We start from the raw sequence: 19,012 nt of genomic DNA, 5'->3' as shown, positions 1-19,012 counted from the left end.
GCCACTTACCTGATTCTTCTATCTTTAGATTTTCCCCACCAATCATCACCTTTGTTTTTGATGCATTCATTTTCAGGCCCTTTGCTTCCATAGTCATCTTCCATTTACTAACTTTATCCCTCAATTCTCCCTAACTGTTTGCCATTAATACAAGGTCATCTGCATATAATATCTCCCAGGGAAGTCCTTCACGCATTTCTCTAGCCACCACATCCATTACTAAGATAAATAATAATGGACTCAGCACGGATCCTTGATGAAGTCCTACCTTCACCTCAAAGCTGTCACTATCACCATGATCCGTCCGTACTGCTGTTTGTGCTCCAACATACATTGCCATCACTGCGGTAACTAACCATTCCTCCACACCGGATTTTCTCAAGGCCCATCTTGTAATCTCACGCGGCACCCTATCAAATGCTTTCTCCAAATCAACAAACGCATAATAGAGTTTCTTTTCCTTCGCAAGATACTTCTCCTGAATTTGTCTCACCACAAAAATTGCATCTATCGTGCCTTTTCCCGATGTAAAACCAAACTGCATTTCATCAATTTTGATTTGTTCCCTTATCCGCTTTTCTAACACTCTCTCAAATACTTTCATTGCATGTTCCAAGAGTTTAATAGCTCTGTAAGACCCACAATCTAAAGGATCACCTTTCCCCTTGTATACTGGGATAATTATACTTCTTCGCCAGTCCTCGGGAATAGTACCTTCTGTGACAATCTGATTTGCTAAATTCATTAACCATTCAATCCCTAAATCATCAGAACCTTTAAACATCTCTGATACCACCATCGTTAAACCCGATGCCTTCCCTTTCTTCATCTTTTTCACTGCTCTCCTTATCTCGTCCTTGCCAAATTTACACCCTGGACCTTCTACCTTTGCACAACTAATATTATTATTCCATTCATTTTCTTCATTTACTACAAAATATATATTTAATCAGTTAAATATTGTCATAATTTTTTATTCAAATTATTATTTCTATCAATAAATTAGAATTTTACATCTGTTTATTTTATTTTTATTAAAAATTGAAATGAAACATTCGCAATAAAAAAATAATTCATGTTAATTTTTTGCATTTTGATTTTATCTAATAAAATTCTAACAAAAATTGAGAAAATTTTTTAGGCCATCATTTGAAAATAGTATTATAAATTACCTCACAATTTTTTACTTGTATTTTTAATCTATAAGTTTTTCTAATGTCGAGCGCTCCAATTCTAAACCACGTTAATGTAAATTGTATAATATTATAATTTATTTTGTAAAGAATATATTAAGCACCCTAAATCTAAAAAAACATATGAAGATAAAAAATTAATCGATTAAATTCTGATAAAGATAAATTAATGAGCTAATAGTTTTTTTGAAAATTAAAATCATTCGTTTAATATTTTAAATAAATTCCACACTCCTCCCACCATCTGCGCCAATTGAACATGTCTTTAGTACAGTTGGCTAATGGCTAAATATCGGCTATCCGTTAAATTAAGACATGTATATTAGTTTCTTTCAAATTTGAGCTACTATATTTTAAAAATATAGTTTAAACGGGCTAAAAACATAAAATTGCCCAAATTTAGTGTGGCACAGTGAAAGTTATTTTGAGCTTAAGAGCTCTTGTTTATCCGATCAAAGTTTTGAAAATCAATTGTAAATAAAAATTATTACAATAATTTTATATTATCTATGGGAAAGATAATAAATGAAAAGAAAATTTCTATATATTTAATAATTTTTAAGTAAGGAATAACGCGTAATTTTTTGAATTTTGGATAACGCATTCCTTTTTTCACAAGGTTATGAATAACGGTAAACGTGTTCCCTCTTTCAAACCTAACGAGTAACGCTTTTCTTTTTTAAAGTCCATTTACAGCACTATTAAAAAAAACATTTATTTTATTATTAATTGCACATAATATCTAATTTATAAATGATACAAATAAGCATAATTTATTATCTGCAATATTTTGAGAACATTATTTACTTAATAAAAATAATAGTGAACTGTAAAATATATATTGTAGATTTACCTCATAAATTTTTTTGTTGAAAACATTTCTCTCTACGCTAACTTGAGTAACCGACACAACATAGTAGACAATTTATATAATTCATGTAATCTAGTTCTTTAATTTAGAACAATCAGAGAATATTAAAAATATTTTAATTAATTTATGTATATCTTCGACAAATGGCAGTTTATATTATCCTTTTTTTTAAGAAAACTTTCTAATAATCATCTTCAGATAAAGATCATTCAGAATCTTCCACACTTATTTATAGCAACTTAATAATTTATCCCTAAGTATTAATGAGCGCTTTTAAAATTTGAATACATAAAAAAGAAGTTAAAAATATTTAAAAAATGTTCTAAAAGAGCAATATACAAACATTTATAAAAATTGTGATCGAAACTTATCAATCAAAATTGAATATTTTTTAAAAGAATAGTTCACATGCATTTTAACAGTTCGGATAGAGAATTATTTAACGTTTCAGGTTAGATAAATAAAAGTTCGATTTGGATCCCTGATCTAAAATTTTGCTCGAATTATACAAGTTTAAAAATAAACTTTTATGCTCATTATTTTTTTTATATTGAATTCTTTATTAATTATGGTATGAATAAGAAAAGTGAATCTCATTTTTGAAAAATCTCTAATTCTCTAGAAAATTATTGTTTCTTTATTGAACATCAGAAATAATATTAACCCTTTGACGTCTCACGATTTGTTTTGACATCATATAATATAATTATATATTTTAAATTTATAAAAGCCTATAGATTAATTAACTTTATATAATAAAAATATTCGTATTTTATTAAAATTATTAACTCATAATGTTTTATTTTTAAATTTCATCCAATCATATTTTCATAATTTTATTTTTACCATTTAAATTATATGATTTTATAACGACAATATAACGAATTCTGTGGATAATATTTAATAATTCAAAATTTTTTGTTCATTATTAAGGATAAGAGTATAATATTATGAATAATTATTTTATTAAAAAGGAATATGCTCTTTTTTATATCAACTTAAAGTGCATGATGCCAAAATAAGTCATTGTGATATTAGAATACCTTTTTAAAACATTTATTTTATTTTATATTTATAATAAAGTTATAATTATATTTCACCAATTATTCTAAATCCAATCAGACCACACCAATTTTGAATTTGACGTTAATAAGACATATTTCCTCTGACTTATATTATAATTTTACATTTATTATATTTTTTAAATGAATCTGTATAATTATTAGATGACAAATAATTTAATACTAGTCCCACATCGATGAATCAGACAATTAAGAAGATATTTTGCACACTTTTTACGATGATTCTCCTCCAACTTTATCAACACCAACATCTAATAATCTTCAAGTCGAGATAGAAGATCCAGAAAATAATGATAATATTATCATCTAAAATAATATGAAATGGAGAGCAGGTGATATCCATCAGTTGGACACAAATTATACTAATTCATTTTCCACTTCAACCAATATATTAACTCCATATCTACTTAAAAATTTTTATTTCAGATAATATACTAAATAATATATGTGAACTAAATTTATACGGTATTGTATATGATTTTAAGATTTATGCGGGAAATCAAACTAATCCAACATCAGAATTAGAGATAAGTGGGGAGCTATGTATGTAAAGTTGATAAAAAAGAAATGCCAAATGTTATGACAATAAGTTTGTGCACGTCATCTCATCATTTGTCGGTGTTCTCCTATATAAAATGTAAAAAGATGGTAACTAAGTAGCAAAAAATATATTGAAGTGCCCACCAAATATATTAAAAATATATAATGAAGGTATGGAAGGAGTCGATTTACATGATATACTTGCTTAATGTTATAGTATAGACATTAAAGGTAAAAGGTTCTACCTGAGAACATTTTTCATCTCATTGATATGTATGTAGTAAATTCATGGCTTTTTGTATAGGCGGCAAATATGCCATGAAAAAAGAGAATAAATTCTTGAAACTTATCAAATTTAAAACACATAATGTCAACGCATTGTTATCGGCAGGCAAAATTAATAAAAGAAAATCATAGATATCTTATAATGAACAATAATTTTTAAAAAAAGTTCTTCTATAATGGCTCCTATATCTGATATCAGATATGACAACATTGGTCATTGACCGAATTCCTGCGAAACAAAGCTACAAGTTATGCATAAATGCATAGACAAAATGTGCAAAATATAATTTATATTTTAATCAATATAGAAATTGTTTTCGTGATTTTTATAATAAATAGATATTTGTATTTTTTTGTATAAGCCTGATGATGTCAAATTGCATCATCATTTTTTTTTACCTGTGTATTTAAAATAAAATTTTGAAAATATTTTGGGCATCTATGGAGTGTATAAATGAATAATTTGTAGAAAAAGATTTTTTTTTTAATTATTAAAAAGTTGGGCGTCAAAGGGTTAATATTTAAAATAAGTTATATAGTTTTTGCCACATTAATATAATAATTTAATTTTAATATGGAACATTATAACTGGTTTATTAACTTAATGGGTTACCTATTTATTTTGTTTTAATTGTAAAACTATAAAATCTTAATTAGTATGATGACACCCTTAGTTTATATAAAATCAAGTAATTATTCATCTTACCCTAAAGAATAGTTCTAAAGGTCTATATTATATCCTTAAATGAAATATTTTCACGCATCTATATTTGATTTAGAATCGGGAACCATTTAAAGTTTGGGCTGAAGTTCCTTGGATAAAATTAGCGGAAATGTTAAATTATAAATTTTTTTCAATGGTAGGCAAAGGACTATCCGAAGAAGACCTCTACTACCTTAGTACTAAAATATCAGGTTAAATTTATAGTTTAATGATAGTATCGAAGATATTTTAGGTGCTAAATATGAAACCTCACCTGTTATTACAATTGCTCAATTTAATAAAGTAATAATATATATTATACTCACATTATCGAGAAAAACATAACTGATTTTGAGGAATTGACTTTCTTTATTATTTATCATAAAAAATTACATATCTGTACCTATTTAACTAAAGATAATAATTCATATTTGACTTTACCGCATAAAATTGAAACTCTAATTCTATTGGACTGATAAAGCTATTTTAATAATATTTAAAATATTATAATTTGAAGTTTATTGTTTCCATCATTTTATAAATAAACTCGTTAGCCGTTATATTACTTGAAAGTGAAATTTTTATTTTATAGTTCTGAGCTTTTTATTTTTAGACCACTTTTCATTACACCAAAATAATACAATTTATCAATGCGTTATTTCGGCGCATGTCAATTTGGCTTTGTCAAGAGAATTGGGCGCATGATGATTTGGCGCAGTGATAATTAGGCATTATCGGCAAAATGATTAAGCGCTTAGAGTGCATCCACTAATGTTTGGTAGCCAAATTGACGCAGCGACAATTAGACAGTAGTGAATTCGGCGCAGTATCAATTAGGCGCGCGACAATTCAGAAACATTTTGGTACGGATGATTCGGCGCATGTCATTTCAACGCGGTATTTGTACCCAAATATAATTCGGCGTTGTACTTGATGCCTCCCAGCAATTTTTGTTTATTTATTAATAATAAAGCAACTCTAGTAGGACCATGTTAACAATTTAATTAAAGTACCTTTTACACATATTTTAGCCAAATTAACAACAAACACTGAATATTTTTCAAATGCCTATATTTTATAATTTTTAGTTATGGAAGCTGCTTATATTAACATTTCAATTGTAGATTCGATATTTATATCTCGGATAAAAATAACAGAAACATTATTCTATTAAAAAAATTAAATTTTATAAGTATGGGTATTTATCATGGTTGGCATGTCGGTCTATTGACAGGAATGCTAAAATATTATAGGCTAATAAATAATTTAATATAATTAACTAGTATGCATTAAAAGCATGTTTATCAATCTTATTAGGTTACATTTACAATTTATTTAAAAATATATTTCTTTCATGAAGGAATCGGAAACAAAAGAATTTTTTTTATTACTAAAATAAATAATATAATAATTTAGCTGTCATGGTTTATTTTTTAATAAATTTAAATTTTATTTAATATATAGCCGAGTACAAATTATATTAATTTTCATTTATTTTACTTCCACATGCTACATTTGAATTTATAAATTAATTTTCTTTTTAGTTGTTCTGGTCAGATTTACAAAATAATTTATTCAGTTCTGGTTATATTATATTTTATATAATATTAAGCCAAATTATTGAAATAATTGGTGGATAATTAAAAAATAATTGATGGATAAATAAAAAATAATTAAGATTGATTAACTTACAATAATCAATTTTTTATAGTTAAATTTTAATATATTAGGGATTATGGTCAAACCAAAGCATCAAGTTTGAAAACATTTTCGAAGTACGCGATGTAAATCAGTTAAAGCGATATACAGGTTTTGCAAGAAGTCCTATATTACCAACGTTATGATCAAGCATATATTACGCAGTTATACTATGTGCCCTGTCATAATTAAGGAAAAAAATTTTCAAATTTCAAAATAACAACCTCTACAAAAAATCACATAAATGTAATTTGTAATACTTTTAGCTCTAACGAAGAATTAGGTGAAATTAGTGAGAATGATTATCAATTTGACAATATTTTTACTTGTGACTCATGAAAATTTGATTCCATTATCTCTGATTAATCTACAATCAAGGCCATTAAATGTAAATCTCAATCTTGTATAACCGGTTTTATAGATATAATAAATCTCAAAGAAAAAAAATGAGCTCAATCAATTATTTGCAAAGGCTATATACGCGAGCAATTTACCTTTCCACGTCACTGAAAATCCCTAAAAATTCTTAAAAAATATACGTCCCCAGGCGAAGGTTGCTCGCTGGATATCTTCTAAAAAAAGCGTCAGGAGATATGGACGAGAGTTGCAGATATAATAAATAAAGCTCCTCACTTATCAATTGTATCAGATGGCTGGAGCAACATCATAAACGACTATATTATTAATTTTATTGTTGATGACGCCAGTTCCAGTATTCTACAAATTTTTAAATACTAAGGAAAATCGCCATACTGCAGATTATATTGCCCAGGAATTTAAAAATGTAATGAATCTGGTAAAAGTATATTCTTTAGTTACTGATAATGCCGCTAACATGAAAGCAGCCTGGAGAATTTTAGAATCTGAATCTTATTATAATCATATACAATGTTATGTGCAGCGCATACATTGCAGTTATTTTTTCACGATTTTGAACGATTGAACGACTTAGTTACCATATTTTAATAATTAAAAAATTGTTATATTTCAAGAATAAACACATACCAACTGCAGTATATTCCCGTAATAAGAATCAACATGGTATACCATTTACATTATGTACAATTAGCAAAGCAAGATGAGCATCATCAATAAAATTTATGGAACGAATATAAGAAAGCCCTGAAAGCATCAGTTATTGAAGAAGCTGTATGTGATCCCATAGAAATTACTAATAAGATATTAAATGAATAAATTTTTACGTTGTGCCATATTACACCGAAATAATATAACTCTATAACAGAAATAATATATAACTCCTAACTTTATTATTAAACTAATATCAATGAAAAATTACAACGCAATATCAAATTCAAAATTTACAATTTTATAAAACCAAAAAAATTATCAATTTAATTAATTTAAAAGGGAGCGAATAATAATTAAAAAAAATAATTAAAAATTAACAAACTAAAAATATCTTCTTTTGAAATTATAAACCCCCTACTCATGCCTCAAATTTAAATTATAAGCTAAAAATACCTTATTATAAATTATCGTATCATAATTATAATTATACACTAAAAATAACTTAAAAATTGTAAAATATAATGACTAAAATCATTTTACAAGATCTAAAAATATATAATTAACGCGATTAAAATAAAATTAGATAAAAATCATCATGACTTAAGTAAAAACAAACTTTTACAAATCTAAAAATATAATTCAATATTTTTATTCAATTACGACAGAAATATTTTGGACGAAAAATATTAAATATTTAGTTATACTACAACCTTTAGCTACCTCATTATTGAAAGCGCAAGGGCTGTACATAAAAAACGAGATGCTTAATTTGGAAAAACACATAATACAATCATGCCACTATTCTATATTTTCTCCACCTGAAGAAAATAAAATAGAAGTTATGTTTGAAAAGAGAAAAAAAATGATCTAAATACATGTCCTCACAATGCTGCTTATTTATTGGACCCCCAATATCTAGGGGAGGATCTTACTAGTACAAATTTTCTTGAAGCATGTGATATAATACAAGATTTAGGTATTTTACAAGTTGGTGATACTTAAATATTTTAAGTGATATATAAAATTTTAAAAGTAAAAGCGGCATATTTAATAAAGAAACAATCAGTTTCGACCTCAAATTGGTGGAATGCAATTTGTCCACCTTGCCCATTAATGAAGTAGCTAATATTTTACTAACATTTACTAGTTCGACTTCTTTTCAGAAAGAAATTGGTCGTTTTGAGGCAATATTCATACGAAAAACAGAAAACGATTGAAGACTTCTACAACAGGAAAATTGGTAAGAGTATATCATAGCTTAAGATTTATTAAAAATAATAAAGAAAATAATGATATTGAACGGAACAAGACTCTACCAAGGAGTGCGAAACATTATCTATGGAATGAATTAAGAAAATATCATGCATTTTAATATTATAGATTCATTATAATATTATATATATATATTAAATAAAGTTAATATTGACGTAAAAAACATTTATTTAAATTTGATCATATTGAATTGACCGTGGTATTTATAAAAAAAATTTATAGTAAAAGAATGACTTAAAAAAGGATACTATGAAAAAAGCTAAATTATTAATTTTTACAGGGAGCAGTGAATTCTTGAGAAGTTAGATCATAGACCCTCTTTCGAGATATAATACTTTATTTGGATCATCGGTATCTACAGTTATTTTTTTTCCTAGACTTTTGATCTATTGGAAAGCCTCATCCTCAAAGATTCCCAAGATGTTGGTGACTATGGGTATGAAAATTGCATTTTGAAGGCTTAAAATACAATGAATTCTATAAGATTTTTCTATACCGGCATTTTTGATAATTGGTAGATTATATTTAAGATGATTATAATAATGAGAAGTTTGAAATATGATGTTGGCAGAATATATTTCCCATAAGGATTTTAATTGTATTATTTTTTTTTTTAAAAAACAGAAAAAAACAACATTATTTTTTTGTATCTTTTTTCCCGACAAGAGGTTTTTTGTCTCTAAATATAATATTGGTTTGGATGCTAGAGAATAGAAATTATTTTAGAAAATAAGTAAAAATTTTAGAATTACCTTGCGGTATTATTTATATTTAAAAATTTTAATTTGCTTCTTCATGCCAAAATTTGCTCGCTGAATTATGCATTGTGCGAACAATTGACCACGGTAAATTTCCACGTTTAAATGACGTGACACTAAATCAACAAATGAAATATTGTTTCGCCCATTATATATTCGATCATCTATCCATGAAACGAAAATAATAATTTTTTAATATACTTTTATTTTTATCATTCATAAAATTAATCAAATTACTTGCCGAAAACGTAAAAATCATAACTGTCTCTTTGGCCCATCATTGCCTAGATGTGCAGGATCAAAATTACAAACAATACCTCTCATAGTTTTCTTGCACATTAGACATACCCTCAAACTTGTAACAAGCAATTTTGTAACATCAATTTAAATATTCATAATCCTATATACATAGTTTTGCTAAGAAATTTTAATTTTTATAATAAAAATATTCTTATGTTAAAAAATAAAATAAAACAATGTCAACAATTTGTAGCATCTGTGCTAAACTAATTAAAGTGACAAAGGGCAATCTTTTATACAAACATAGTTACAAAGGGTCAACATGTCCTTCCTCTCAAAAATCTTTAACCAATGAAATTTTAACAATACCCAAACCCTTATTAAATATTATTGAGCCTCATCCTCCCCCTATTAACACAGATTTTCTTGAAAAATTTTTTGAATGGAAAAAAGGATCCACTTTAACACATCTACCAATGGCGTAGCTAGGAATTTTCTTTAGAGGGGGTCCATACATATTTCGACAATATATAATAAATATTTTTTTAAATGCATGAATAATATGTCATTATAATTTAGTATATTATTCTCAATGACTTTATAATAATACTACCCAGAATAATTTCAATAGTAATAGAATATCCTTAGTCAAACATCAAAACCAGAAAAATATAAATATTAATGGTATTTATTTGATACAAAGTCACTTTTAAGTCTTTTGAATGTATAATCTAAAAAAAAAAATTTGCTCTGGGAGGGGTCCAAACCCGAAAACCACCCCCGTAGCTACGCTACTGACATCTACCAAATAATTCTAGAAACCTAATTTCAAATTTTGTTATTAAACTTATCACAAAAGTTAATGATAACTTAAATTGTATAAAATCATGGGAAGACTTATTAACCTTCTCTCATAAATGTCTTATACAACAAAGAGACCCCATTACATGAACAAATAAAATCAAACATTGATAATATTAACACTATTCAAATGATTAACTACAATCATAATGTTAAAAAGCAAGTAGATGATATAACACACAAATGCAAAATAATATCAAATAAAATAGATCAAGGTGACATAGGTGGTGCAATTAAATTCATATCCTCAGATAACCACCTTTCTCCTATCAATGAAGAAACATTACAACTATTGAAACAACTACATCCTGAAGCTTCTACAGATAATCTACCCATCTCTCCAATCCACCAGACTGTAATTTTTACCAGTGATGAAATAGTCAATGCTATCAATTCTTTCAATAAAAACTCAGCAGGTGGTCTTGATGGTTTCAGACCCTCCTATTTTCAATACTTAATTAATTCAAAAAATCCTTCCCATAGTTCTGTCATCAAGGTTTTAACAACTTTTTGTAATAATATAATAAATAATGATATCCCAATACAAACTCACCTAATTCTTTTTGGTTCACGTCTAATTGCTTTGTCTAAGCCAGATGATGGTACCCTTCCCATTTCAGTAGGCTCCTTTTTCAGAAGATTAATAGCCAAAATCATAATCGAACACATCAAACATGATGCTGTCAGCATTTTAAATTCTTATCAACTAGTTTTGGGATCAAGGGTGGCTGTGAAATAGCGGCTCATACCTTAAGAATTTACTTAGAAAACCACCACCTGATTCTGTAATATGTAAACTAGATTTCAAAAATGCCTTCAATAGCCTACATCGTACCTCATTTTTAAAATTCTTCTATAAAACTTTTCCCTGTTATTCTAAATTTATTGAATCCTCATATGGTTTTCAGACGCCTTTGACATATGGATCTTATCAGATTTTATCCCAAGAGGGCATCCAACAAGGGGATCCATTAGGACCTCTTCTTTTTTGTTTTGGAATCCATCATCTCATCTACCAAATTAAACAAAATTTCAACCTAGATCTTAATCTATGGTATTTAGACGATGGGACCATCTGTGGCCCTTCAGCTAATGTACTAGCCTTAAAACACCTGGAAATCAATTCCCAAGCTATCGGCCTGGTACTCAACATAAATAAAACAGAATTATGTTTCTTAAACAATAAGCCACAAAAGTTGGAAAGTTACAAAATCATTGCTCCTGTCAGCTTAACCTTACTTGGGTCTCCATTAGCTAATGCGACCAAGTCGGAAGATTTTCTCCACAAGATTTTTAAAAGCTTTTACAGTATGGAGCACATTCTAAGTCTCCTACTAGCTCATCAATCTTTATTTTTAATTCGCAAATGCCTCTACATACCTAAATTTATGCACATTTTCCGATCATCATCTTTTTTCAAAAACAATAAATTCATATCTAAAATTCAGGATAAATTTAAAATATTTCTGGAAAAAATTTTAAACATAAATTTAAACTCATTCAATTGGTCACTTGCTCAGCTACCTTCTAAACTAGGCGGTTTAGATTTTTGTCCGCTCAAACTTTTATCCTTATCATCATTCGTATCATCTAGATTATTTAACAATTCTATGATTTCTGGCTTCATATGCCCTACCGATCGTTTATTAGACGACGCTATTGACAAATGGAAGGCAAAAACCATTAACACCGTATTACCATCAATCATCACACAAAAATTTTTTCACACCTTTAATCTCGAAATACCAAACAGATACATCAATCAATCCACCCTTAGATTGCATTCAACTCCTCCAATTATCTGACAGACTTGGTGGTCATGAATGGTTAGAATCACTCCCTAGTCGCAACCTTGGTAATCTCTTATCAGATGAACAACTGAGAGTAACCATTGGTTTACGTCTAGGTTGCGATATAGTACAGCCTCATGCCTGCATCAAATGCAAATCACCCGTTGATTCAAAGGGTAGACATGGCTTAAATTGTATTTTTAGTCAAGGGCGACATCAACGCCACTCAGCTGTAAACCATATAATAAATAGAATCTTAACATCTGCACACATTCCAAACAATCTTGAACCATCAAATTTATCTCAAGTAGATGGTTTAAGACCTGATGGTATGACAACCATACCTCTGGCCCTCGGCAAATCACTCATATGGGACTACACGTGTGTCTGTCTCATCATTCCCTTCAAACATAAATTTAAATTTATAACACAGGCAGAAATTAAAAAGACAAATAAATACAAACATTTTAAAAACTTCATATTCACTCCAGTAGTGACTTCTACTAACGGGCATGTTTCGCCTTCAACATTTATGTTTTTAAAAAATCTGGGTAATAAAATACGACTTTTCACAAATGAACCCAGAGAATTCCTTTTTATTCGACAAAAAATTCAAATAGAAATTTTTAGACATAATTATGGTTCCTTTTTGGGGACTCATTTATAGAAATTTATTTTTAATTATATAATTATAAATTTATAAATTATAATATTTTTAATTAGGTTTTATGTAGATATATATAAAGAGAAAAAAATGAATAAATATAAAAAAGTAACATATAAAAAAAACTTTAAGTGTTATTTATCATTTTATTTGGCGGAATTGTCGCCATTTCAATTTGTTCTGAATCAAATTGACACTCGACGAGTAGACATGCGTCCAAATATCGTTGCGCCAAATTATCTTTGGGTCATATGACCGCAGAATAGACATGGGCCGAATTATCTCTGCGCTTAATTATCATGTCCTAATAACTTCGCCCGCCAAATTGGCATATATTTATATATATCAACACTTATATTAAATATTATAATAAATTAGGAACATCTACAAAATAGGCCATTTACATTTTGGCAATGGTTTTATCATATATGCTTAATTGTTAAGGAATATTTAAGGCCACATTGGCAGGATAAGTAAATATTCTTTTTATAATTTATAAACTATTTTTAATTTTTAAGTACTATTATAGGATTTGTTAGTAGAAATGACGCTCATGACATGTTAATGAAAAAAGTTCAGTATACATTTTTATTAAGATTTAGCGATTCCACTTTAGGAGGTATAACTATTGCTTGGTTGGATACTAACAACGCTTTAGGTCCAGGTTTGTAATTCATTTTCGATTAACTATTATTTTTGGTCAAGATAAATTAGATGTTTGGAATCTTAAACCATTTACAGCAAAAGATTTTTCCATACGTTCTCTTGCAGACAGAATTAAAGATCTACCTCATTTAAAAATTTTATATCCAGACATATCAAAAAATATAGCATTTGGAAAATATTATTCTATTTCCGAAAGTAATATTTAATAATGAAAAATTAAATTATTTTGAATAAGTTACAGGGTTTAATATTTTTTTCTGGGTGAAACATGGACATGTGATGGATTACTTTTTTTATTTTCCTCTACATGTCCTCTCTTTTAATGATTTAAAGTTCTACACCTTCCTCCCTTGATCTTAATTGGGTACAACCTTTCTCTTTCACATTGTAAGATAAGCTAGCTTGTTGATTTATTATTTTTCCTTCATGCATACAGGCACATACGCAACTTCCCCTAAGCCAAAAAACCCAGATACCGGCTAAAATATTTTTCAAAAATATTACTGCTTTATGATTATTAATTTATATTTGGCAATCATTCCTACCTCTTTTACCATATATATTTCAATTTACTACAGCAGAAATAAATACGCTTCTAATTTACCATTAATTAATATCGACTTTATATTATGGCCGGTAAGTAGAAAATAATTCCCCGGAAAAAAATCCCTAAAATAATTTTTTGATAATTCACCTTTACTTTTTCAAAATTTTTAAATATTTATTTATGGATTTTTATTTCGTGGATATATTTATTTACAGGGATTTTTTTCTCCTATTTTTTTGTAATTTTTAATATCCTAATAAACGGGGTATTATTTTACTAAATTCATTTTCGCTGGTTACGCGCCTGAGCCTTTTTATATTTTTACGCCTAGTAAAATTACCTGTCGTACAGCCCTAGTTTTTCCTATTTTGTTTTTCTTTAAGACATAATCAAGTTCATATCACATTATTCATCTTTTTAATTTTAAAAATTTATTCGAAATTTTTCTTTTCAAAAATTAATATCAACCAATTGTTGGAATTATTGAATCTATATTGACAATTTAAGATGACCTTAATAAATTTGCTAATTTAATGTTCAGCCTTATCCATACTAGTATTGTTAAATGGCTCAATTTAGGTCGATAAAAACGGAATAATTAAGATTTTTACCCAAATTATATTATGTAAACCTGAAGAATTTGCTTATAGATGGCAGAAAGGTTTGGATCTCTATTTGCCAAATCTCGAGGCTTACATAATATTATTTTGCCTAAAATCTTAATCGAGTCGTTTTTAGAAATCGACCCAGTTTACATATACTAGTCCATACCCCTTGAAATAAGTTGGGGATAAAAACTAGGAAAATAATGATATGGAATCACATGTTTATATTGTCTCCAATGAAATGTTATGAGTTGGCTTTGGGCTTAATATGGGAACAGAATAATCGAAGAGCTATAAAAACATTTACATTAAATTTTTAAGCCCTTCCCTTAACATAATCGAATATATTATATAAAAAATTGTTAATTTAATACTTGGTTGATAAACGGAATATATGTGTTAAATTTTGTTTAATACTGATTTAATATTTAATTAGATGAATCAAACAATTTAAAAGATGGATATGTTGGAACAGTATTGGTGACCACAACGTCCCTTCCTGCAGAGTAAATTATAAATGATTGATTGGTTATTTGATATATTATTTTTAATAAATTTGAAATATCATATTCAATTTAAAATTATCTTACTTAATTAAAGACAATGACGCCTCTGTTTTTAATTAAATAATTTATCTTTATATTATACATATATGTCTAAATTTTTTTTAGTTTTATATTTTTCTTCTTACTGTTACAATTAGTTGTGAAAAACCTATAAATTTATAGAAATAATTATTTCCCTACATTTTATAAAAATAAAACTAATAAATATAGTTAAAAAAAACAAATTAAAAATATTTTATATCGAACTATCAATAATTCATAGAACCATGAATGGATAAACAATTAGTATTTAATTCCATTTTTGACAGAGTTAGAAGAGAAGAAATTTTCCATCCTGACTCTTTGGAAGGAAAGTCATTACTCAGAGTGGAGGTGATCATAGGAACATAATGAATATTGTTTAGATGGATTAATTATATATGTTTTTGTTTCCTAAGGCTCTGTATCCATATCTGATTTGGGAAACACGACTATGCACATATAAGCCTTTTGCTAAAAGTATCCCATTTACTAAGAAATTAGTCTATTTTTAAGCCATTCGATATAATTGAGGATTGTTAAGTATCTAACCGGGTGTTAAATGTTTATTTAAATCATTTTTTTAATGAATTTCATGTATTAAAAAATTTCAAACAATAAAATTGCAAAATTAATATAATAATATTAAATTGTGCCATTTCCTATTTGCATTAGACCCGTAGACTCGAAAAATGGATTTTTTTCGGCTTCAGTTCTATCAAGGGCCGGTCACAATTTTTTTTAATCTATGCCCGATTTAATTAAAAACGAAGAAATAAACTCAAAATAATATTCAAAAATAACTTTGGAAATTTAAGGGAACTTATCTATTTTATTTTATTCATTACAAAATATGATTAAAAATGAATACATTTTTTTTTGTTTTTTAAATTCATTTTATAATTTTAACTGTTTATTTGTTTCTTTATTTGAATAATAGCTAATATAATTATTAAATTGCTATCTATTTTTTTCTATAACAAAATTAAAAAGCGGTAAATTTAAAAATAGAATTTAGGAAAAAGGATACATTACGACCTCGATAAAAGCGGCAATAGAAGGAATGTCCGCTCTTGTTCAACGCTGGTTTCGCAATGTTTACTTTGGTACGGTAGAACAATTGAGCCGTAATCCAATAACAAATCTTAGCTCGTCAGCGGATAGCAACAAATCCAGGTTGTTTCGGTATTGTTTCCACAAGTTCATAACCGTATACATGGTTCGATTGGTGAAAAATTGTGGGATCATCTTCATAAAGACCTTCATTGAGTGGAATATCCCTCTCTTTCTGTGAACACGAAGATGGTCGTGGAGTGTTTGGGACAACAAATTTTCCCAAATGGTCTGGGTGTCGACTAGCAAGGGGTCAAAGAGGGAATGATGGCGAATGTATGGATCAGATGAGAGACGAGAAGCGATGTATGTATTCACTGATAGAAAGGGTTTTGGGTGAACGTAAGCAGATACCCCCAGCTCGAATGGAAGTGATACTTGTAACCATGAATATGATTAAGAAGGAAATTAAGGATCTCTTCAGCAAGAGATTTGACGAAAGTTTCAAATGATTTTAATGAATCAGAAAAAATTGAGGTGAATCGGAGAGTGTAAAAATTTTAGGAATGTAATAAATGTTTTGAGAAGAAAAAAATTTGATAAGGAGGAAGATGCTTGGAGATTTTTTTAAAATGAAATAAATTAAATGATACGTTAGTGAAAAGTGATTGATGGATTCTAAACCACGGATTGAGGAGCCGAGATGAGTGAGAGACGAGAGTATTGTATGTGTGGATGAATGGGGTGGAACAATATATTGGGGAAATCTCGGTTTTCTACTCGTTAATGAAGGTCCAATTTTTTGGGAGTGTTTTAATGATGACCAATGCCTTTCAACCTCTTTGGGGGAAGGGGCGCAAAATATTCCCCGATATACAGGTGTGCAATGAAAAGACTACAATCGACTGAAATATTTTTAACCATTTTATTGATACCTTTGCAGAACTAGCTCAGAGGATCACCTTCCCTTCTGATTATGAAAGTAAATTTGGAGTTCAGATGACAAATGATAACAGGAGTGGGAAAATTAGGAAAAGGTGGGAAATTGGTTGAATTATTGTGGGAGAAAGTGTGGGCGGCGAATGGAATTGAAAGCATTAGAAAAGTCAATTTTGACGAGGATAGTCAATTTAGTTGGTTTGGAGATAGATACTAATATCGTGTTTGGCTATTTCGCAACCACCATTGATATAATACCAATTATAGGATACTAAAATTAAGGCTGCGTTGTCATCAAGCAAAAATCAGAATTTGAAAAAAACATTATATAATATTTTTTTTCGGGCCACGAATCGGAGGACTATATTTTATTGATAATTCTGCCTCATATATTCAAAATCAAAAAATCTTGAAAAACATTATGCAGTTAAAAATATAAGACCTCTATAAAAATATATGTATCTTTTTTTGAATAAAAGTAAGAAAGGCTTAGTTTTTCCCCTTATAGGTTTTTACCGATTTTTTAGTCTCACATTTTGAAGCCAATTTTTCTATTAAAAACTCGGCTAAACCATTATGGATAAACGCTGGACTGAAGTATTTAATAGGCATTAAAAATATAACCAATATTCAAATGAGATTCGTAATTTTTAAGTTGTACTTTATATTAAATTAATCATAATAATTATTTTGCTTTAAATATCTTTTTCATGTATAGATTTTTTGAAATATTTTTAATATTATATTAAAGGAACAAAAAAAATAACAATTTTGTGGAAATTTCTAGTTCGGCTGACTCTACTCAAAAATCTTCTCCCCAAAGTACATTACCCATGATGGAAAATGAAATTAGGTAAAAAAAATGGTTATATAATGTTAATTATATTTTTTAAGCAATCCGTTTGAAGATTTATGGAATTCCGAGGCTGAAGAGTTGTTATCGAACTTTGATGTTGATAATTTTAATATGAATTTTTTTTCCAATAATTTGATGACTGGTTTAACGGAAGAAATGGATTCATATAATAACAATTTTAAAAATTAATTACCTTTTAAAGATTATTAGTTGTAGCATTATAATAAAATATTAGATATATTTATTTAATAAATTTGAAAATAGGTTTTCATATTATTTAATTTATAGTGTTTTTAACGTTCGAATATTTTATATGTAATATATTCAACTTGAATTATTTTCTCGGTTATTTGAGTTATTATTCGATCGAATATTAATTTTTTAAGATGAATTATCTAAATTACATATAAGATTTTAACTATAAAATTATAATAATGTTACTTATCTGTTTTAACGTGTGCATGATTTAGATTATAACTTGGGTGCTATTTTAAAAGTCCACTACTAAAACGTTTTAAATGTCAAAATTATATTATTTATAATTTAAATACTAAAGATTTGATAAAACTATACTGTTTATAATTAATGTTTTTCAAAGTCAAATATGTTCTTACTTGATACCTTTTATTCAATATATTTTCCCTTTTCTTTTTACAATAAAACAGAAATGTATGACTGAATTTTTTTAAAAAAATATATAAAAACGCAATAATCAATTTTATTTATTTTTTTCTCTATATATATGTCGTAATTTTTAAAGGGATCAGAACTATCCG

General features: G+C 27.6%; 1 protein-coding gene across 2 annotated transcripts in view; it reads left to right on the top strand.

The window, feature by feature from the left end:
• The window catches only part of LOC135930405 (signal transducer and activator of transcription 5B-like), a 95,118-nt gene extending 76,629 nt beyond the window's left edge, over positions 1–18,489 (top strand). The window contains exons 14-21 of one of the 2 annotated variants that reach the window (XM_065467197.1): positions 4,751–4,886; positions 4,928–4,977; positions 13,365–13,459; positions 13,505–13,650; positions 13,692–13,847; positions 15,241–15,310; positions 18,132–18,233; positions 18,275–18,489. In XM_065467197.1, the coding sequence (XP_065323269.1) occupies positions 4,751–4,886; positions 4,928–4,977; positions 13,365–13,459; positions 13,505–13,650; positions 13,692–13,847; positions 15,241–15,310; positions 18,132–18,233; positions 18,275–18,425 (906 nt within the window). In that variant the 3' untranslated portion in view covers positions 18,426–18,489. The remainder of the gene's footprint in view (positions 1–4,750; positions 4,887–4,927; positions 4,978–13,364; positions 13,460–13,504; positions 13,651–13,691; positions 13,848–15,240; positions 15,311–18,131; positions 18,234–18,274) is intronic. The other variant, XM_065467198.1, reaches the window with a different exon arrangement.
• Positions 18,490–19,012: the final 523 nt, after the last annotated feature.

Source organism: Gordionus sp. m RMFG-2023, chromosome 5 (genome assembly GCF_954871325.1).
Source record: "Gordionus sp. m RMFG-2023 chromosome 5, tfGorSpeb1-WG-v2, whole genome shotgun sequence".
Taxonomy (NCBI): domain Eukaryota; kingdom Metazoa; phylum Nematomorpha; class Gordioida; order Chordodea; family Parachordodidae; genus Gordionus; species Gordionus sp. m RMFG-2023.
This window is presented reverse-complemented; position numbering and strand designations above follow the sequence as displayed.